Below are 19,175 nucleotides of genomic sequence, written 5' to 3'. Positions count from 1 at the left end.
TAATTGAAAATAATAATAAATCTGAGCAATGTGATTATAAAATTCCAAGAAACATTCAGATAATTTGTTAACCACATGCACATGACCATTGATTATAGGACTACAAGCCCATATCTTCATCTCATCCAATTGCACATTCTTGTAAATTCTATTTGTTCATATGATTCAACTCTTTATTTTCAAAAGAATAAAACACGTACTTGTCTATAATTTCAGTGGAAACTGTGACCCCAAACGAACTGTAAATGGACAGGGTAATATAGTTTAACCGTATACTTGTAGATTTCTTTTTGTCTGCTTGTTCTTTGGGTTACATTACTTTAGCTTTTTTTTCTATTTTATGTACAGATGGATGTCTTTATGACGGTATGGTCCTAAAAGCCGGTGAGACCATCACCATTCAGGGAACAACAACTGAACTCATGTGTCTCGGACACAACTTGTATAAAGAATTCATTCATTAAGGTGCACTGTTACATGTAATAACTGAGAGAAATAGAATATGGACAAAGTTTACCTCTGGCAATTGCAATAATCCTTCTTTGTTTCTTTTTTAGAAGTTGTGAACAAGTGAAGTATCATACATACCAGTATTTCATCGATCAAATATTTTTTATATTTTGTCATTATGACTTTAAAATAAATTACTTGTGTATCTCCTATAAATATTTCACGTTTTTTTTCTCAACTGAAATAAGCACTAAGTCTTTTGATCAATTTGTCATTTTTCCCGTCGTTCCACAGACGCTTGTGGACCCCCCCCCCCCCCCGCCCCTTATATACACCCTGGGTCCAAAAGATATTTTTATTAATCTTCTTTCATTTTGTAGTACACATTTACATTGTATTACACATGAAAAATCCAAAAATAACGTTGAATTATAGTTTTATTAAAATCGTATCCGCGGTATCTTTGGATCCAGGATGTATACTCCAGTATTCGGGGACGGGGGTGTTCCTGTCCCTGGCTTGTATCACATATACTTTCTGTTCGTAACGATCATGCCAAGTACAAAGAAATGTAGATGTTGACAGCGACTCCAAAAGATGGAGGGGTGGGGGGTAAGCGAACATATACTTTAATAAGCTTGGGGAAAATGTTTAAAAGGTGTAATCAGGCTATTGTAATTACCTAAGGAGGGATAACAAACTATATTTTAAATCCTCCTGCTAAGGACCATATTTCAACTTAATCAATGAGAGAATAAAAATCTCAGTTGGTAGGCTTCTAGTCAAACATCACATGACAAATGTTTAAGACGAAATCTTTAAGCACATCATATATATAAACTCAAAATTAAAAATATTAACAACCCTGTCGTGTAAGTGCGTTTAATCATTTCACATTTGCTTTTCCGTTACTCGGTTGTATTATTATTTTAAGTTGGATTTTTTTGATAGAAAACGTTTTTTCTCCTTTTATCTCAGTCATCATATTTAAACAATGAACAATTTATATTTCACTGTGACATGTTTACGTTTTGATTTATTTGATATTTTTTTGGGTGACACGACACTAGCACCTGCATTATTCTGCTATCTAAAGTCATATAAAAGAGACCTGGGAAAATGATACTGGTTTAAAACGCATAGAAAACTTAGTAAGTAAACGACCATGTTTCAGTCACTGAAACTCGCTTGCTTGTTTGTTATTTCTTGCATTGGGGATGAAAGTGCTTCCTTCCTCTTGGACGGACACGCAAATCCGTCCTCTGCAAGCAGTCAAGGCGTCGGTACCTACAATATTTACGACAAGATAGATGCCATGGAAAGAGTGTTGGACGAATGGAATATCACTTTAACAGAGAAAGTCCGTGACCTTGAAATGAACACTCAGAAAAAGATCCACGACATGGAGAAGATGATGCGCCAAGTTTTGCTTACAGTTAACCAGATGGATGTCAAGTTGGAAAACAGCGATGTTCACAACATGAGTCTCGAAATTGAAAAACTGAAGAAAGAAGGTTTCAACCATGTTAAAAATTCAACAGGTATAATATTTAGCACAGGTACTTGTGGACACGACCCCCCCCCCCCCCCCGATATTCAACCCCGGGGCTTATTTGACATTTTTTTTTTCACAATGTATATTTAGTACACTTATTCAACATGTTTGCAATAGGAACAAATCGTCAAAACCCCAAAATAATCGCCCAAAAAAATACCCCACTATACATTATTTATAAGATATAAGTGTAACATTCTCTATGCACTTCCGTTGCGTTTACCTCAGAAAATTTCAACATTCTGACTGGAATGCTGTTTGTGGGATTCTTACGAGATGCAGAGTCAATTCGATAGCATTGACTGAGACAGAAATATATGTAGAGACAGTGTGGACCGACATTTTAGGTGAAAATGAAATAAATACGTTTTTAAACCCAGAAAGACCAGTGGGGGTACAACGCAAACAAACCGAAGTTGTTTACCTTTCTCTCTTATAATGTATAGTGGGGTATTTTTTGTGGAGCGATTATTTTGGGGTTTTGACGATTTGTTCCTATTGCAAACATGTTGAATAAGTGTACTAAATATAAATTGTGAAAAAAATGTCAAATAAGCCCCGGGGTTGAATATTGGGGGGGGGGGGGATCCTGTCCACAAGTTCCTGTGATATTTAGGTGTTGTTTGTACATGTATACTAGTATTTACGTCACTTATAGAAAAGATATACAGCAACTGTGGGATACTTAGGGATTTCTGATGTTTTTAAAAATGATTGAAAAATAATTCAAAATAATGAAAATATTTAAATTTAAAACGAAAGATGCTTTTAGAAAAAGAAAGGGGAAAAGTTAATTAATGAAAATGATTGAGCCTCTCTCCTGCATGATAGATTATTTTGAAAAACACTGTAACAATCTAAGATTTAGTTTTTAAAACTATACAACCTCGACATGAATGAGCTCGAAATTTTCATTTTTCTACATTTCCCCTACGAATTAGAGTCAGAAAAGTTATATGTAGATAACATGTATACATAAGATCATTTGCAATGTCATGAATTGCATTCTGCTCTTTTTAAAAGAGGCTTTTTAATGTATAAATTTTAAAATTATTTGTGCATAAATAATTTTTGAAAGAGTCATTTTTAATTTTTTTTATCTACTAGTATTTGTTATGGCCGGTATTCTGCAGGTTTCAGCCATTTCGCTCGGCCCAGTATAAAACAAAATATAATTAATATAATTTTGTGTCAATTTATTATCAGTATCAGGCACGTAGCATCGTTTTTGAAAGGTGGGGGGGGGGGGGGGGGAGGCAACCAGAGAAAAAAAAATTACTAATACCTGAAAAAGTTGACAAGCGAAAAAAAAAAAAAACTTTTTTCAATTCAAGGCCAACTTCCTTTCACTTACAAATCAAATTTTTGCATACAATACTACATTTCCTTGATACCATTACACTGTGGTAAGAAGTGGAGGGGGGACCAACCTTTCAATACACATTTTCAATAGTAAAGTTTATGTTGGGAAAAAAGTCTGTGTGTGCAGGGGCCTGTCCCCCCCTCCCCCCCCATTGCTACGTCCCTGAGTATAGCAAAAGATGTTGATCAGATGCATTGGCAAACAGAAGTAAGGAAAAGGGGGAAGGGAAGGGGAGATGTTTACCGTTTTTAAGGTAGGATTTTTCTCATCTTGTATTAAAAATTAATGAGATTTTCATAGAATTAAAAAGACAATATCAGTAAGTGATAGTATCAGTGAGATTAAATTTGACCATTTCATATAAGAGGCAAGGTCAGGTCAAGGTCATTATCTTTTTCCATGACATTATGAATAAAAAAAATACTGTTGCCAATCATGTTATGCTTACTTCTATTTCAAAAGGCTAAAGATTGTTCTTTTTGCATAAAAAGAGTTTACTATATCGGGTCTATAGCATGATATTACCAAATTTACATAAATAATTTAACTAAACTGGATATTGGCTGATCCGAATTTTCTCTGTGTTTTCTTATTTTTTAAGGATATATTAGTTATTTTCATATGCCTCCTATATTTAACTTTTTCTTATTTTTACATATAATAAAGTAGTCTTATAAATGTACAAAATGACACAAAAACAAAAAGTTTTGATCGTTTACTTAGAGAGAAAAAATAGTTTTTTATGGACTCTGTACTTTGATTGGAAGCGTTTAAAAGCTAACATAGTTCTAGTTTGTTTGAAAAATCATATTAATTTGATATATTTTGAAAGTTTAGTCCCTTATTATTAATCTAACTTACATTTGAAAATTTCTGCAAGTCTTTGATTGTCTAAAAATTATAACTAAATTCTTTGTTCTATTATAATTTTGAGAGGCAGAAAAGAAGATATTTTCATACGCCACCATTCCGCCAAAAATATAGTTCCTGCTATTTTTCAAACGCAGTTTACCATTTCTATTTAAAGTTTTACAATTGTTATGAGGAAAGAAAAATATGTTCTTTTAAATCCCTTACACATAAATATATTAGACATATAAGCAAATATACTTTGAATGTTTCATCTAGTCAGAAACCAGATAAGAATCCTACCTTAACTGTTGACTGTGTTTGGTCATTCTCTATCCAGAGTTGACGTTCCCGCTTCTCTCCCACATACACCTCTGTCAACGCTTGTCATACAAGATTCTTGAAAAATTTGTTTTTGATTAAAAGTTGTATTTATCATAGTGTTTTATTATATTTCTTATCAGAAAACATTATTTATTTAAATTTGTAACACCTTAAAAGGATTTTTAATTAGATTTTAATTTATACTCTTTGAAAATAAGTCATTCTGCGTGATTATAGATTTAAAATAAATTATGAATTATCATCTTTATCAATATCTACAATAATTAATTATCATTTGAATTTCGAATCTTCGCTGTTTAAAATTTGTACAAGAATCTTGTACAACGAGCGTTGAGACTGAGAGGTGTATGTGGGAGAGAAGTGGGAACGACAACTCTGGATATGTGGGAGAGAAGCGGGAACTCTGGATAGAAATGTGTTTTTGGTACATGTATTCATAATTCATATTTAATTACAAAAATGTACCTTGATTGGCCGATAGATCCTGGTTAGCTCTACTGGTCAGAGACCAGAAGAGCTTATGCGAAAGTAAGGTGTCCGTCCGTCTGTCTGTAGCTGTCTAGCTGTCCGTCTGTCTGTAAACAATTTTTCAAAATGCTACTCCTCCTACAGTTTTGGTCTGATTTCAATATAACTTGACACACAAGTAAATTACACTAAATAGTGCATCGGTTTTTGATTGCGATGAACGGTGTTGCCATGGTTACTAAAAATAGAGTTTTCTGTGAAATTCCTTTAAAACGCTAATCCTCCTACAGCTTTGGTCTGATTTCAATATTATTTGGCACACAAGGAGACTACACTAAGATACATAATTTAGTGCATTGGCTTTTGATTTCGATGAACGGTGATGCCATGGTTAATAAAACTAGAATTTTATGTGAAATTACTTTAAAACGCTACTCCTCCAACAGTTTTGGTCTGATTTCATTATAACTTGGCACACAAGTAACTCTGACTATCCAACTACTCTAATATACATAATTTAGTGCATCAGTTTTGATTTCGATGAACGATGTTGCCATGGTTACTAAAAATAGAATTTTCTGTAAAATTCCTTTAAAATGCTACTCCTCCTAGAGTTTTTGGTCTGATTTCAATATAACTTGGCAAGTTAGACTACACTAAGATACATAATTTACTGCATCGATTTTTTATTTTGATGAACGGTGTTGCCATGGTTAATAAAAATAGAATTTTCTGTGAAATTCCTTTAAAACGCTATTCCTCCTACAGTTTTGGTCTGAAGGCAATGGCTTCTTTTCTCTTCCTTTGTTATAAGTACAAACCATCAGAGCTACAGTCTCGACAGAGACTTCTGGTTTTTTATGCATCACATCAATGTGTTTCTTTTCGCAGTACATGAGAATCTGAGCTCTTCTTTGCTCCAATCATATAAATTTATGTTCATTGGCTGTCTTCCTGATTGCTGATTAGTTAAAACCCAAATAACATACTAGCACTGCATTGTGTATTCGATTTGACTCCACCCCGGACAATCAGATTTAAAAAGGTCAGTCAATGAAACGAGGTGTTGCTTTACGATCCACAAGATAATATTCCGTTATTACAAGATAATATCTTGTTTTCACAAGATAATATCTCGTTTTCAAAAGATAATATCCCGTTTTCACAATATAATAAGTCGTTTTCACAAGATATTAATATCTCGTTTTCACGAGAAATTTTTTTTCCTAGTATTTTCAAAAAAATATTAATGTGTCCTAAATATACCTGTCATGAATTATAGACAGTAATACTTTTCTATTTACATTTTAATGCAATAATATTAATGACATTTACCGAACTATGACGTCATAGTACTATGACGTCATAGACGTTGCTATAACGTTATGTTATATACTTGTTGAGTTTCAAATAAACCACTATACGGTTCAGATGTGTTTTCTATGAGTGCTACAATCTTGACATTGGTGCCGTGACGAAAGAGGAGAGATGACTTCTAAGCTGAAGGCAGTAAGAGCAGGACAGAGAAGTGCTGTAACCAGACTTCTAAAAAGACTGGATGAAGAAAATGAAGATGCAGAGGAAATTGAGGCAATTTTGGAGACATTAAGGGACAAACAGGAAATTCTTAGAGATCTGGATGAGAAAATTCTAACAGAAATAGCAGAGGAGGATATTGAGAGAGAAATACTTGATTCAGATGAGTATAATTTCAATCTTAATTCTAAAATGAGAAAATTTAAGAAACATCTGGGTTCGGGGCCACCAACCTATAAAAATCTCAGCTCAAAACTCAGCCTTAAATCTCAAAATTCTGCCTCACCTGAGATTTTCAAAAAACGCCGTGCCACCAACATTTCGGAGATTGGTCTCATGTAAGCTGAGATTTGAGAAAAATCTTAGATATATTTCCGTTGTCATATGCGGCCTTTTTTCGAAAAATGCAAGGATTTGTTGAATCAATGATTGAATTTACCTTTTATACAGTTATTCATCAATTATTTAGGGGTAGATCGCAGAAAAAACACATCCCCCACTTCCTTCGTCTTTTAATTGCTGTTTTGCGTGATTCAACAGAGAAGATTCCAATACGACATTTGCGACAATAAATGTTTATCTAACCCTCGTAAATATATTTCTACACAGGTAAAACATAAAAAAACATATCAAAACTTTGTAGTCTTGGCTCGTCTGTCGACATAAACACACAAAAACATACCCGAGGCGTCACTTCCGCCATCGTGACGTTACGTGAAGCAGGTAGGCGGATCAAGACTATATTTCCCTAAGCTATTGTTAATAAAACAGTGTTGTTTTCTTGTTTTGTTTTTTGCTAGATATTTAATTCTTCATAGCAAAAAAAGTCTTTGAACCATAGGGACTTTATGTATTTGGAATAAAACAAATGTAAAATTAAGTGATATTTTTCTAGCAGATCGAAAATAAATAAATGAATTTTTTTTTTACAAATAATTAATATTTTAAAAAACCCTCGAAATTTAGCTTAATTTCCCTCAGGCTGTAATAAATTTTGGGAGTGTTCCAAGGTTGTGGTTTAGTGCGATAAGATGAACAGCGAACATATCCAGGGACGGGTAAAAAGCGCATGCTCAAGGTTTTAAAGTTTTTTAACGATATTTTTTAACGTATGCCTATTGTAGGGGAATATTCAGTTTCTGGCCCTTTCCCCTTGTCAGTTGAAATAAGGAAGTCGGCTAAATTTTGAATTAAGGGCATGTTAATGGTAGAAGCAAACTAACACATCCCATTTTTCTATGATCCTCTATGACGATTTAAATGATCCCGGAAAGTATCTTTATTATTATTATTTTTTATGAAAAAAAATTTAATGATAAACAAAGAATATTGCACAACTTGACCAATAATCATTGTTACATTGGAAACCCAACTCAATCTGGCTAAATGATCATAAGAAACTGATTAATCTCGTATACGTGTACAAGTTTCACTGCGTAATGAATTTGTAACACTTTTTAAAAAACATGCGAACGGTAATTTTTTTTATTTCAAAAACTTTCCATCTGTGCATTTCATTGTGATTTATACATGTATCTCAGAATGGTCACAAGTCAAGTTTATTTTTATAAATAAAGTAAACGTGAAATCAAGGATATAAACACAACGCATTGCTCATGTCAGGCACGTAGCAACTGTGGGGGGGGGGGCTTTTTTCAGATATAACTTTTACTAATGAACATATTCATTGAAAGACCAGCCTCCCCCACTTTTAGCAACAGTAAAGTGAAATAAGGGTAATGTAGTATTGTATTTGGTACCCGAAAAGTTGACCCTGAAAAAAAAAAGAAGCCCCTTCCCCCACCAATGAAATATGATTTTCGAGTTTAGGCTATTTCTTTTTTTTTTTTTTTTTTTTTTTTTGGCTTGTCAAGTTTTTTCAGGTAAGTTAAATTTCTTTTCTGTGGCTCCCCCCCTCCCGATTTCAAAAACGATGCTACATGTATGACACTGCATGTTCTTGTTATAAAGTCGATCTAAATTCTATAGATTTATTTAAGAACCATATTAGTCAATGATATCATCCATGGACTCCGAGGTGATTTACATATTTATCTCGAAGGAATATAAATATTTGTAAAATATAAATTTAATCAGATTTCATTCTATATTTCATAATTTATATTTAGGCTAATAAATACATGTCGTAAAATACACTGTATAACTACTGGAGAAAAACAAAAGATGTGGCCGCATAAGCTTGAAATCTTATCTAGACATATTTCCTCTCCTTTACATGAACATTGTGAATTACATCTAATTTTGCCCTATGTCACAAATAGCACATTAAATATGAATTTGATAAATTAATTCTTATATATAAATGAAGATATACTTGTTTTATAGTGTGTCACTAGAATACCAAAAATCCCTTTCTTTTATTAATTTCATGATATTATGTGTATCTTTTTGAACTTGTACGTTAATTTCGTGTATTTGTGGATTTTATTGTGCACTATCCGAACATTTGCGATCATTTTACCATAAAAGAATTCTTTGAGATTTTATTTGAGACTGGTATCCATCAATCTCAAGATTTTCTGAGAAATCTCAGATTTTTTTCTCACCTGAGTCGGAAAAAACGTTGGTGGCACGCCTCTTTGAGAAAAATCTCAGACTTGAGAAAAAATCTCAGATATGAGAAAAAACTCAGAAGGTAAGTCTGAGTTTGAGAAAATATATGTTTGGTGGCACAGTTTGGTGAGAAAAACTCAGATTTTCTGAGAAATCTCAGATTTGAGAAAATCTCAGGGTTGGTGGCCCCGAAGCCTGATAGTTCATCGTTCAAATTTGAATCCATCAGCCAACATTTATTCAAACCAGAATGACAATTCACAAATTGAAGAAAACGGTCAATCAAGAAACAATTTGAGTGAAAATTCAAGAACTCCTCAGTCCCTTACAAGCTTTCATTCAAATCCAAACAGTGGTAACTTCCACAAACTTCCGAAATTAAACTTACCCATTTTTGAGGGAAATGTGCTGGAGTGGCAGTCATTTTGGGATTCGTTCGATTCGGCTATTCATAGCAACAACACGTTGACAGAAGTTCAAAAGTTTAATTACTTAAAGTCTTTAGTAGCAGACGAGGCATCGAATACCATTTCAGGATTTGCACTCACACATGCAAACTACAACAGAGCAATTGAGCTTCTACATGAAAGGTTTGGGCAAAAACATAAGATAACTCAGTCTTACATGCAAGCACTCTTGGACCTACCCACTCCCAAGAATAATCTTACAAGCCTGCGTCATTTTCATGACCAAGTGGAGACATACGTCAGAGGTTTGGAATCGTATGGACAAGCTCAAGATACATACGGATCTCTTCTAGTACCTGTGATTCTGAACAAATTACCTACTGAAATGCGCAAGAATTTGGCACGTGAACATGGCTCTACTGATTGGTTACTAGGTGATCTGAGAAACAGTCTTTACAGGGAACTCGAAATATTAGAAGCTGGAGCAGGTATTGATGCAACAGAACCAAGCGCAACATCGACCTTTTATACCCATTCAAAGTCCAGTCATAAGCAAGTTCAACACAACTTCAGTCCAAGGAAACCTCAGGTATGCTGTGCATATTGTAAGAAGCCGCATTATTCAAATGATTGTACAAAGTACAAAAACTGCACTGACCGCATGAAAATTGTCAAACGAGACAAGTTATGCTTTAACTGTTTGGGCCGACATCGTGTAACAGACTGCCAATCCAAATCAAATTGCAAAGTCTGCAAAAAACGACATCACACAAGTTTGTGTTCAAATCGTGAGGTAGTCAAAAGCAACAAGGACAGTACCCCTTCAATTTAGGAAGAACGAATTGTGGTCAAAAGGACCAACTTGGATTACTGACAAAAACATGTGGCCCATATATGACAAAACCGAAAGTCATGTTCTTGCAAACATAACAGAATCTGAGAAATGTGGATACCAGGAGGAGGACTCACAAGACAAGAAAGATGTACAGCCTGATCCCAGAGAACAAAAAATTTCAGAAATTATTGACATCTCGAAGTTTAACAATTACAGAAATTTGTTAAACGTTACTTCTTATGTCCTAAGATTCGTACAAAATTGTTCCAAAGGACAGAAAGTTACAGGTCCGCTGACTGTCTCAGAAATTGAACGCAGCTCCCTGATGTGGATTAAAAATGCTCAACAAGAAAACTATCCAGATATTTTTGTAGAACTACAAAAAGATGGAAAATCTAAACATTGTCTATCAAAACAGCTGAAATTATACTTAGACAATGAGGATCTGATCCGATGTGGAGGGAGAATACACAATGCACCAATCAGCAAAACAGCAAAGCATCCAATACTCCTAGCAACCAAAGATCCACTGACCACTTTGATTGTTTTAGATGCACATAGAAGAAATTTGCACTCAGGAGTCAATAGTACAGTCACATTGTTGAGACAGAATTACTGGATACAAAGAATTCGTCAGAGTGTAAAATCTGTATTGCGAAAATGCATTACATGTAGAAAAATCATGGGAAAACCTTATCCCATTCCAGAAGCACCACCGTTACCTAAAGACAGATTGAGAGAAGAACCTCCTTTTACTGTAACTGGTGTGGATTTCACTGGTGCCCTGAAGATACGAAAAAAGAATGGACAGGAAGGCAAAGTATACATATGTCTTTTCACTTGTGCTAGTACAAGAGCTGTCCATCTGGAACTGGTAACAGACCTCACTGAAGAACAATTTATTCTAGCCTTTCGGAGATTTTCCAGCAGGAAATCACTTCCAAAAATTATGATATCTGACAACGCAACCACATATGTTGCTTCTTCTAAGGAAATCAAAAAGTTAACATCTTCACACAGTCTTCAAGAAACCTTAAACACCCATGGTACAAGATGGAAATTCATACCTAAGAGAGCACCCTGGTACGGAGGCTTCTGGGAACGACTAATAGGACTTACAAAGAACTGCTTAAGGAAAGTACTAGGACGATCCTTTGTAAATTTAGATGTCCTGAACACAATCATCGTAGAAATTGAATGCATTTTGAATGACCGTCCTCTGACCTATGCATCATCCGACCCATTGGACGAAGATCCCCTAACACCCTCTCATCTACTATATGGAAGGAAAATCAAGTCATTACCTTATCCTGGGAGTTCCAGTGAAGAAAATGGAACAACTGATTTGAACCATGTATCTGCGAATGAAACTTACAATATTCAACAAAAAGTCATTCAACACTTTTGGCAACGTTGGAGAAAGGAATACTTAACCTCCTTAAGAGAATATCATCGCAGCCACGGAGAAAGCAAACAAAATATCAAGACCGGAGACATCGTTCAAATTTTTGATGAATTCAACCCAAGAAATCTGTGGAAACTGGCAAAGATTGAGGAGCTTATTTCCGGCCAAGATGGACTTATAAGATCTGTTTTATTAAAGACCAGGAATGGTATAACTTCTAGGCCAATTACAAAACTGTATCCATTAGAATTAAATTCTGGGGATGATGACAAACATTCAATACCGACAAAGGATCGTGAGGCAAAACTGAAAGCTATTGAGCAGATTTCCAGTCATTCTAAGTGAAATAATCTAATTTTTGATATTGTAAATAACTTTTTTTAAAAAAGAAATCAATGCATTTTTTAGCTAAAAAAACCGCGTCTGATATTTTCAGTCCAAAGACTTTATTCTATACTTTTGTGGGCCGGAGAATGTCATGAATTATAGACAGTAATACTTTTCTATTTACATTTTAATGCAATAATATTAATGACATTTACCGAACTATGACGTCATAGTACTATGACGTCATAGACGTTGCTATAACGTTATGTTATATACTTGTTGAGTTTCAAATAAACCACTATACGGTTCAGATGTGTTTTCTATGAGTGCTACAATCTTGACAATACCACCGTAATATTCTTTACATCAATTTTGTTTGTTGTTTTTTAATCATGAGTATCAGTGTCACTCAGCTAATAAGGTCCAGAATAAAGTACATGTATGAATATTAGGATAAGTTTTTCATGAAAACTTGCTTTCCTTATAGTGTTTATTTTGTGCAATTTAAGCTGGAAACTTTGTCTTTACTCAATTCAGACTTAAGTTCGTGGAATTTCTTTATATTTTATCTATTTTTAAGTGAAATTGGTTGAAAGTTACAAAATAGAATATAGACACTTGTTGAATATTTTAAATAAAAAAAAAAAAACATTTTTATCAATATTTCATGGAAACGGTTGTTTGGAAATGCGGGGGAGACAATAAAGACTTTATTTTCGTTTTAATTTTAAATACGAGAAATGAGAATATTTACATCCACTGAATATTTTCTTCTTTATGTCTTAAGAAAACCCATTGCGTTCATCACTGCATGAACTACATTAGGCATATCACCTGTACAGATTTCTTGATCAGTGGCCGTTCCATCAATGAAAAGTACAAAGACGTTTGCATCATTAACACAATAATTAATATTTTTAATCCTACTTAGAATGATAATTTAAACAGATATAAATATAAACAATAAAATGTCTTTCTTTGTTTGTTATTACTGGAATGAACGGTCGCAGCTATTGCAGAAAATAAATTACATAACCCGCTTACGCGGGTTTTGTATTTTTTCTGCAACAGCTGCTTCCGTTCATTCCAGTAACAACAAACAAAGAAAGCATTTTATTGTTTAAATAAAACCACTCTATGTGGTATATAAAACGAAAATTGTGTCATTATTACAATTGCTTGATCTTTTATAAACCTTTGTGTGATATTTTTACTGATTTTACTTTATATTTAGTTTATTAGTCCGTGATTTATTGCTCATCTTTAATTTACTAGACAACGTCAAATTTCGGTCAAGTAATAAGTTTTGTGAAAATTGCGGGATAACTATATCTTATATATATTATTGACATAGGCCGGGGAAAAAATACATTTAGTTAATATTTTTTAATGGCGTAAGATATTTATGAAAAAAATGTATATTACATGGAGGTTGATTAAATGTGTGGTCGCCTTTTGGAAGCTCTGTTTTAAGTGTTTACCCCCCTTCCCCCCCCCCCCCCCACTTAACAATTCAAAAATATTAATGGACGTTGTCGGCTGACGTACTGTTCTTGACATTGCTACTGAAATCGCAACATCATATAGAAAGATGGGGAGTATTTTGAAACATGAGTGAAAAATGAAGATAAGTTGGTGCGATAGGATACCCAAGCTTTATTTGAGAAAAAATAGAGAAAAAGGCAGCATTTGTAGTATAACGTATTTTAATTGTACATTAGGGTGAGGTGCTTCTATAACGTGACGTGGCATATCAAACTTAACGTAACGTCAAAGTCTCCCCCGGGTTTCACAATGCATTTTCAGAAAGCTCGTGTGACCTTATTGGTAATTGGAAAGTTGTGAAATTTTCTAGTATTGTTGCTTTATGACTCTATATTATAAATATGCCTGTTGTTTGCTTTCATCAAATCACGATAAAATTTTAGAAAGAATTCCACGAACTTTTGGATCATCCCTCGTATACGATAAAATGTGTCTAAGTCTATTCCATATCTTTCAGATATCGGGTTTACAGCTCGACTTGGTGGTACATACAGCCGGTCTGACATTATCAAAGCTTATAATTCTCCAATATTTAACTACGGGAATGCCTACAATGGATCGGTATTTACATGTCCCATCCAGGGACTGTATCTCTTCCAAGTGTCTTTGATATCTAACACAGCAGGTGATGGTGTGTTTATCTACAAAAATGGTCACCAGCTTATACTTGCTTATACAAGTGAAAGAAGTCAAGGCCTCAATAGCGGATCTGTTTCATTGGTCATTAACTTAGATATTGGCGATCAAGTGTACCTGCTACCCAACAGTGGTTCGCTCAGAGTTGACGGTGAATCTGTATTCACTGGAGTCAAAATAAATTAGTAACAGTTATTCTAAAAATATAGAGATGACATGTATTTACTTTCGAAAATGAATGAACATGCAGCTATTCATATATATGGTTAACTTTATATATATTTGTGATTCGCATGCATTTGAATTTCATACATGAATGACTTTCAGGATTTATTTTCTTTCAATTTATAAATATTTCCAAATTTTCTGAAAAACTAAAATTGTTCAATGCTTATACTCTGTTGGGTAAGTCATAAAAGAGTTGAAAATAAATGAATTATTTTCCCCCATTAAAATCTAGTTTAGAAATATAGAAATCTATATGGTTGAAGAATGAAGATACCATACATCCTTAGATACTGGGCATCCTCTGTAATGGGCATGGTTGTAAGAACAATGCACAATGAAAAAATACGCTATAAAATAAACCTAAAATATGTGCCTGATCAATAAGTAAAATAGGATGAGCACCATGGCACTGTGTAACAAAGATTCTTTGAAAGTTTCATTAAATTTCAATGAATGGTATAAGAGGAGTTGCGGATAAGAGAATATTGAAAAACGTGCACCATTCTAAAAAAAAAACCAACCATGGGCCAAATAGGAGTCTTAACGTACTTTGTCGCTTATAACATACACATGCATGTTACATCTGTTTCTTCGAATTTGCAAGTCCTGGCTAGTTACTGATATGGAGAGTATTTATGTATTTTGAAACTCCTTCCTTTTTCTATATTAAAAAGCTAAAGTGAATTCCATCACAAAAAAAAACTTGTCAATCAGACTGACATTTCTCCCTGAATCCTTAATGTCCAAATAAAATTTAATGTCAAAGACTTCTAAAAAAAAAATGCTTTATTCATCATTAAGTACAACCTTTCATACATTCATTCATACATTTTCTTTATCAAATAACATGTAACTTCTGTAGTATCATCTGTAAAGTTTTAAATGTTGTTTGAAATTCCACAAGCATCTTTATTACCCACACCCCATCCCCTCTATACAGTATGTGTAAAAGACAATAAAATATCCAAAAACCATAACATTATTGTATTAAATCAGCCAAAAAATAATAATACTGATAAAGTGCATTAACAACTTTTCCATGCATTTAATATTTTGTTTCTTTTTCAATACATTGGATAGAACCCTCTTTCTTAACATGTAACAAAAATCAAAAACCAACTTTAATTCTTTTTGGCAACAACATGTTTTATAATCTCATTCCAAGAAACACTTATTTTCACTATATGTCTGTGACTAGAAGTTAAGATGATACATGACCTAGATCACTAATTGATCCTGTGCTGCTGTCGACCTAACAATGGCTCCTCTTCATCGTCTGATTTTGTTTCACTCTCTGGTATAGATTTTTCTAGTTCTTGCTGCTGCCGTTGTTTTCTGCTGATGTTTAATATGCCTCCCTGTACAAATGAAAAATAAGAAGGTAGAGGTATAAAAAATTTGAAAGATGAAATGCACTTTTTTTTTCATTTTTGTTAAAAAATTCATTCTTAAGAAATATTTCACATGCATGTACAATATATATATACTGAATAAACCTAGATGCAAGATATGAGATTTATAAAACATATAAATAAAAATTTAACACTGTTCATTAAAATTGGTGTAAAAAATTTGCAATAGCAAAATCAGCACTCTCCTCATGAACAACATACCCTTTTTTTGTCTGTAATGTTGAGGAAGATAGTAGCTGCTACACAAGCTAGAGAATTGGCCAACAAAAATATCATTACATACTTCCATCTGTGAAGAATCTCCTCGTCATTTAAACTGAAAACAGGAACATAAAAACTCATTCTGGAGGGAAACATTTCAAATTGTGTAAACAATAAAGTTAAAATCTGGTACTGTTATTCCGGGGGCCTTTTTACAAAAAAAAAACAAAAAACAAAAAACGTTAGACTAAGACCAAAATTACATTCTGCTCATTAATTTTTATTATTAATACATGTATATTGATTTGAAAATTATTTTAATCTTTCCAAAAAGAAGTTAGCAGGATTTATTTAAATGCTAGCTACCGGGTATTTCAAACTAAATAATTAAATTAACAAAATTTTACAATCAGAATAAGTTTTTGGTCTTAATTGTAAGTTCTTTTGTAAAATGGGTCCCTGGATTTTATTATGTAAGAGTTAACACATGGTTTTTTTTCCTGTAAAAGGTCCATTTGCAAACCAAGGGTAAAACTAACATTATATCAATTATAAATTAAACTTGCTTTCAGGCCATTTTATTTTATTTTTTCTGCATCGTCATAATAGAATAAATTGCAACACAATGGGTCTAAGGACTCTAATATTTATAAATTTAAATTTATAAGTGTTATTCATTAAAATCAGATCCTTTGATCTGCTCGCATATATCGCTACACAAGGACCTGAAGAAACCCCATGGAAGGTCATCTCTTGGTGACCTTTCTAATAAAAATATCCATTAAAATTTTGACTAATCAGAAAGATCATACTTAAGCAACATTCGGGAAAAATAAATGTAAAAGTGAAAGTAGCTGTGGAAAAGATCTTATCGTTTCATACAAAACAAAGAGCCAAAAAACAAGGCAAAAGCAAGTACTTATCATGTTTCTGTATAGAGATTACCTTCGATAGGGTTTCCTCAGATCCATGAGTAAGGATCTAGGTGAGTGGATCTGATTTAATCGGATTGTACCCTGATGGAGTGCTTACCCTTCATTCTTTCCAAGAATTTGTCCCACCACCAAATTAGACACACCGATACCAATCATCTGTATGGAGGTAGTGAGTCCCATGGCAGTCCCCACGGTAGCCTGGGAGACAACTAGGGGGATAGAGGGCCACATACTGGCCTGAAAATAAAATCAAAATTAAACATTACCAATAGTAATGAATGTCCCAGTCTGACTAAAGTCAGCTCCTACTTATTTCATTCCTAAAACAAAGTGAAATACAGTAAAACTCTATTATAGCCAAGTCCTGGGGACCTGTGAATTTTATTCCCTTTATCTGTATAACGAATTCCTATAACTTTATATAGTGTATTCACAATATGCACATTTTCCTTCAAGTATTACTATCAAATATGTAAGAAAACAAGAGGCCCATGGGCCACATCGCTCACCTGAGTAACTTGGGTGAGGCAGATCTTTACCAGATTCCCCCTCTTGCTATACCTATCATGCCCAACAACCCCCTTCCCTTTTTTATTTTAAAACTTTAGAATCTACACTACCCAAGGATGCTTCCACATAAGTTTCAGCTTTCCTGCCCAGTGGTTCTTGAGAAGAAGATTTTTTAAAGATTTGTTCTACATATTTCTATGTAAAACTTGGATTCCCTATTGTGGCCCTGCCCCACCCCCAGGGGTCATGATTTTAACAATTTAATATCTACACTACCCAAGGATGCTTCAACATAAGTTTCAGCTTTCCTGGCCCAGTGGTTCTTGAGAAGATTTTTAAAGATTTGTTCTATATATTTCTTTGTAAAACTTGGATTCCCTATTGTGGCCCCACCCTACCCCCGGGGGTCACTATTTTAACAATTTAATATATACACTACCCAAGGATGCTCCCACATAAGTTTCAGCATTCCTGGCCCAGTGGTTCTTGAGGAGAAGATTTTTAAAGATTTGTTCTATATATTTCAATGTAAAACTTGGATTCCCTATTGTGGCCCCGCCCTACCCCCGCGGGTCATGATTTTAACAATTTAATATATACACTACCCAAGGATGCTTCCACATAAGTTTCAGCTTTCCTGGCCCAGTGGTTCTTGAGAAGAAGATTTTTAAAGATTTGTTCTATATATTTCTATGTAAAACTTGGATTCCCTATTGTGGCCCCGCCCTACCCCCGGGGGTCATGATTTTAACAATTTAATATCTACACTACCCAAGGATGCTTCCACATAAGTTTCAGCTTTCCTGGCCCAGTGGTTCTTGAGAAGAAGACTTTTAAAGATTTGTTCTATATATTTCTATGTAAAACTTGGATTCCCTATTGTGGCCCCGCCCTATCCCCGGGGGTCATGATTTTAACAATTTAATATTTACACTACCCAAGGATGCTTCCACATAAGTTTCAGCTTTCCTGGCCCAGTGGTTCTTGAGAAGAAGATTTTTAAAGATTTGTTCTATATATTTCTATGTAAAACTTGGATTCCCTATTGTGGCCCCGCCCTACCCCCAGGGGTCATGATTTTAACAATTTAATATCTACACTACCCAAGGATGCTTCCACATAAGTTTCAGCTTTCCTGGCACAGTGGTTCTTGAGAAGAAGATTTTTTAGTGATCCCACCCTATTTTTGTCTTTTCTTGATTATCTCCCCTTGTAAGGGGACTTGGCCCTTCATTTTAACAATTTAAATTCCCCTTTACCCAAGGATGCTTTGTACCAAGTTTGGTTAAAATTGACCCATTGGACAGACGGACGGACAGACAGACGGACAGACGGACGGACGACGGACAAAATGTGATCAGAAAAGCTCACTTGAGCCTTCGGCTCAGGTGAGCTAAAAACATTACATCGTACAAAACAAAGTGCCTTGGATAAATAAGGTTTTATGGATGAATTGAATTTTATATTCCTGCATATAGTTAACATGAAATAATTCTCTAAACATAAAATAAATATTAAAGATTCCATACAATGGAGTAAAAGTTACAACTCACAGCTGCAAATGAGTATGTGATTCCCAGCCAGATGGTACAGA

The 19,175-nt window shown here is 34.1% G+C and overlaps 2 protein-coding genes and 1 long non-coding RNA gene across 3 annotated transcripts; 2 read left to right on the top strand and 1 right to left on the bottom strand.

Moving 5' to 3' along the window:
• Positions 1-216: 216 nt before the first annotated feature.
• LOC134264948 (uncharacterized) lies at positions 217-604 on the top strand. Its single transcript, XR_009991657.1, has 3 exons — positions 217-254; positions 349-465; positions 558-604. It is a non-coding gene; the product is annotated as an uncharacterized LOC134264948 (long non-coding RNA).
• Positions 605-1,642: 1,038 nt separating this feature from the next.
• LOC134264947 (collagen alpha-1(X) chain-like) lies at positions 1,643-14,537 on the top strand. The gene is made up of 2 exons (XM_062747188.1): positions 1,643-1,991; positions 14,117-14,537. The coding sequence occupies exons 1-2, from the start codon at positions 1,766-1,768 to the stop codon at positions 14,479-14,481; spliced, it is 591 nt and encodes a 196-aa protein (XP_062603172.1). The 5' UTR covers positions 1,643-1,765; the 3' UTR covers positions 14,482-14,537.
• Positions 14,538-15,291: 754 nt separating this feature from the next.
• LOC134264946 (uncharacterized) lies at positions 15,292-19,169 on the bottom strand. Its single transcript, XM_062747187.1, has 4 exons — positions 19,135-19,169; positions 17,169-17,308; positions 16,137-16,251; positions 15,292-15,881 (listed from the first exon to the last, which is right to left on the bottom strand). Exons 2-4 carry the CDS (start codon positions 17,300-17,302, stop codon positions 15,750-15,752), a joined length of 381 nt encoding a protein of 126 aa, XP_062603171.1. The 5' UTR covers positions 17,303-17,308; positions 19,135-19,169; the 3' UTR covers positions 15,292-15,749.
• Positions 19,170-19,175: the final 6 nt, after the last annotated feature.

Source organism: Saccostrea cucullata, unplaced genomic scaffold, assembly GCF_032062105.1.
Source record: "Saccostrea cucullata isolate Sc308-1 unplaced genomic scaffold, CSIRO_AGI_Scuc_v1 ctg16172, whole genome shotgun sequence".
NCBI classification, from domain to species: Eukaryota; Metazoa; Mollusca; class Bivalvia; order Ostreida; family Ostreidae; genus Saccostrea; species Saccostrea cuccullata.
This window is presented reverse-complemented; position numbering and strand designations above follow the sequence as displayed.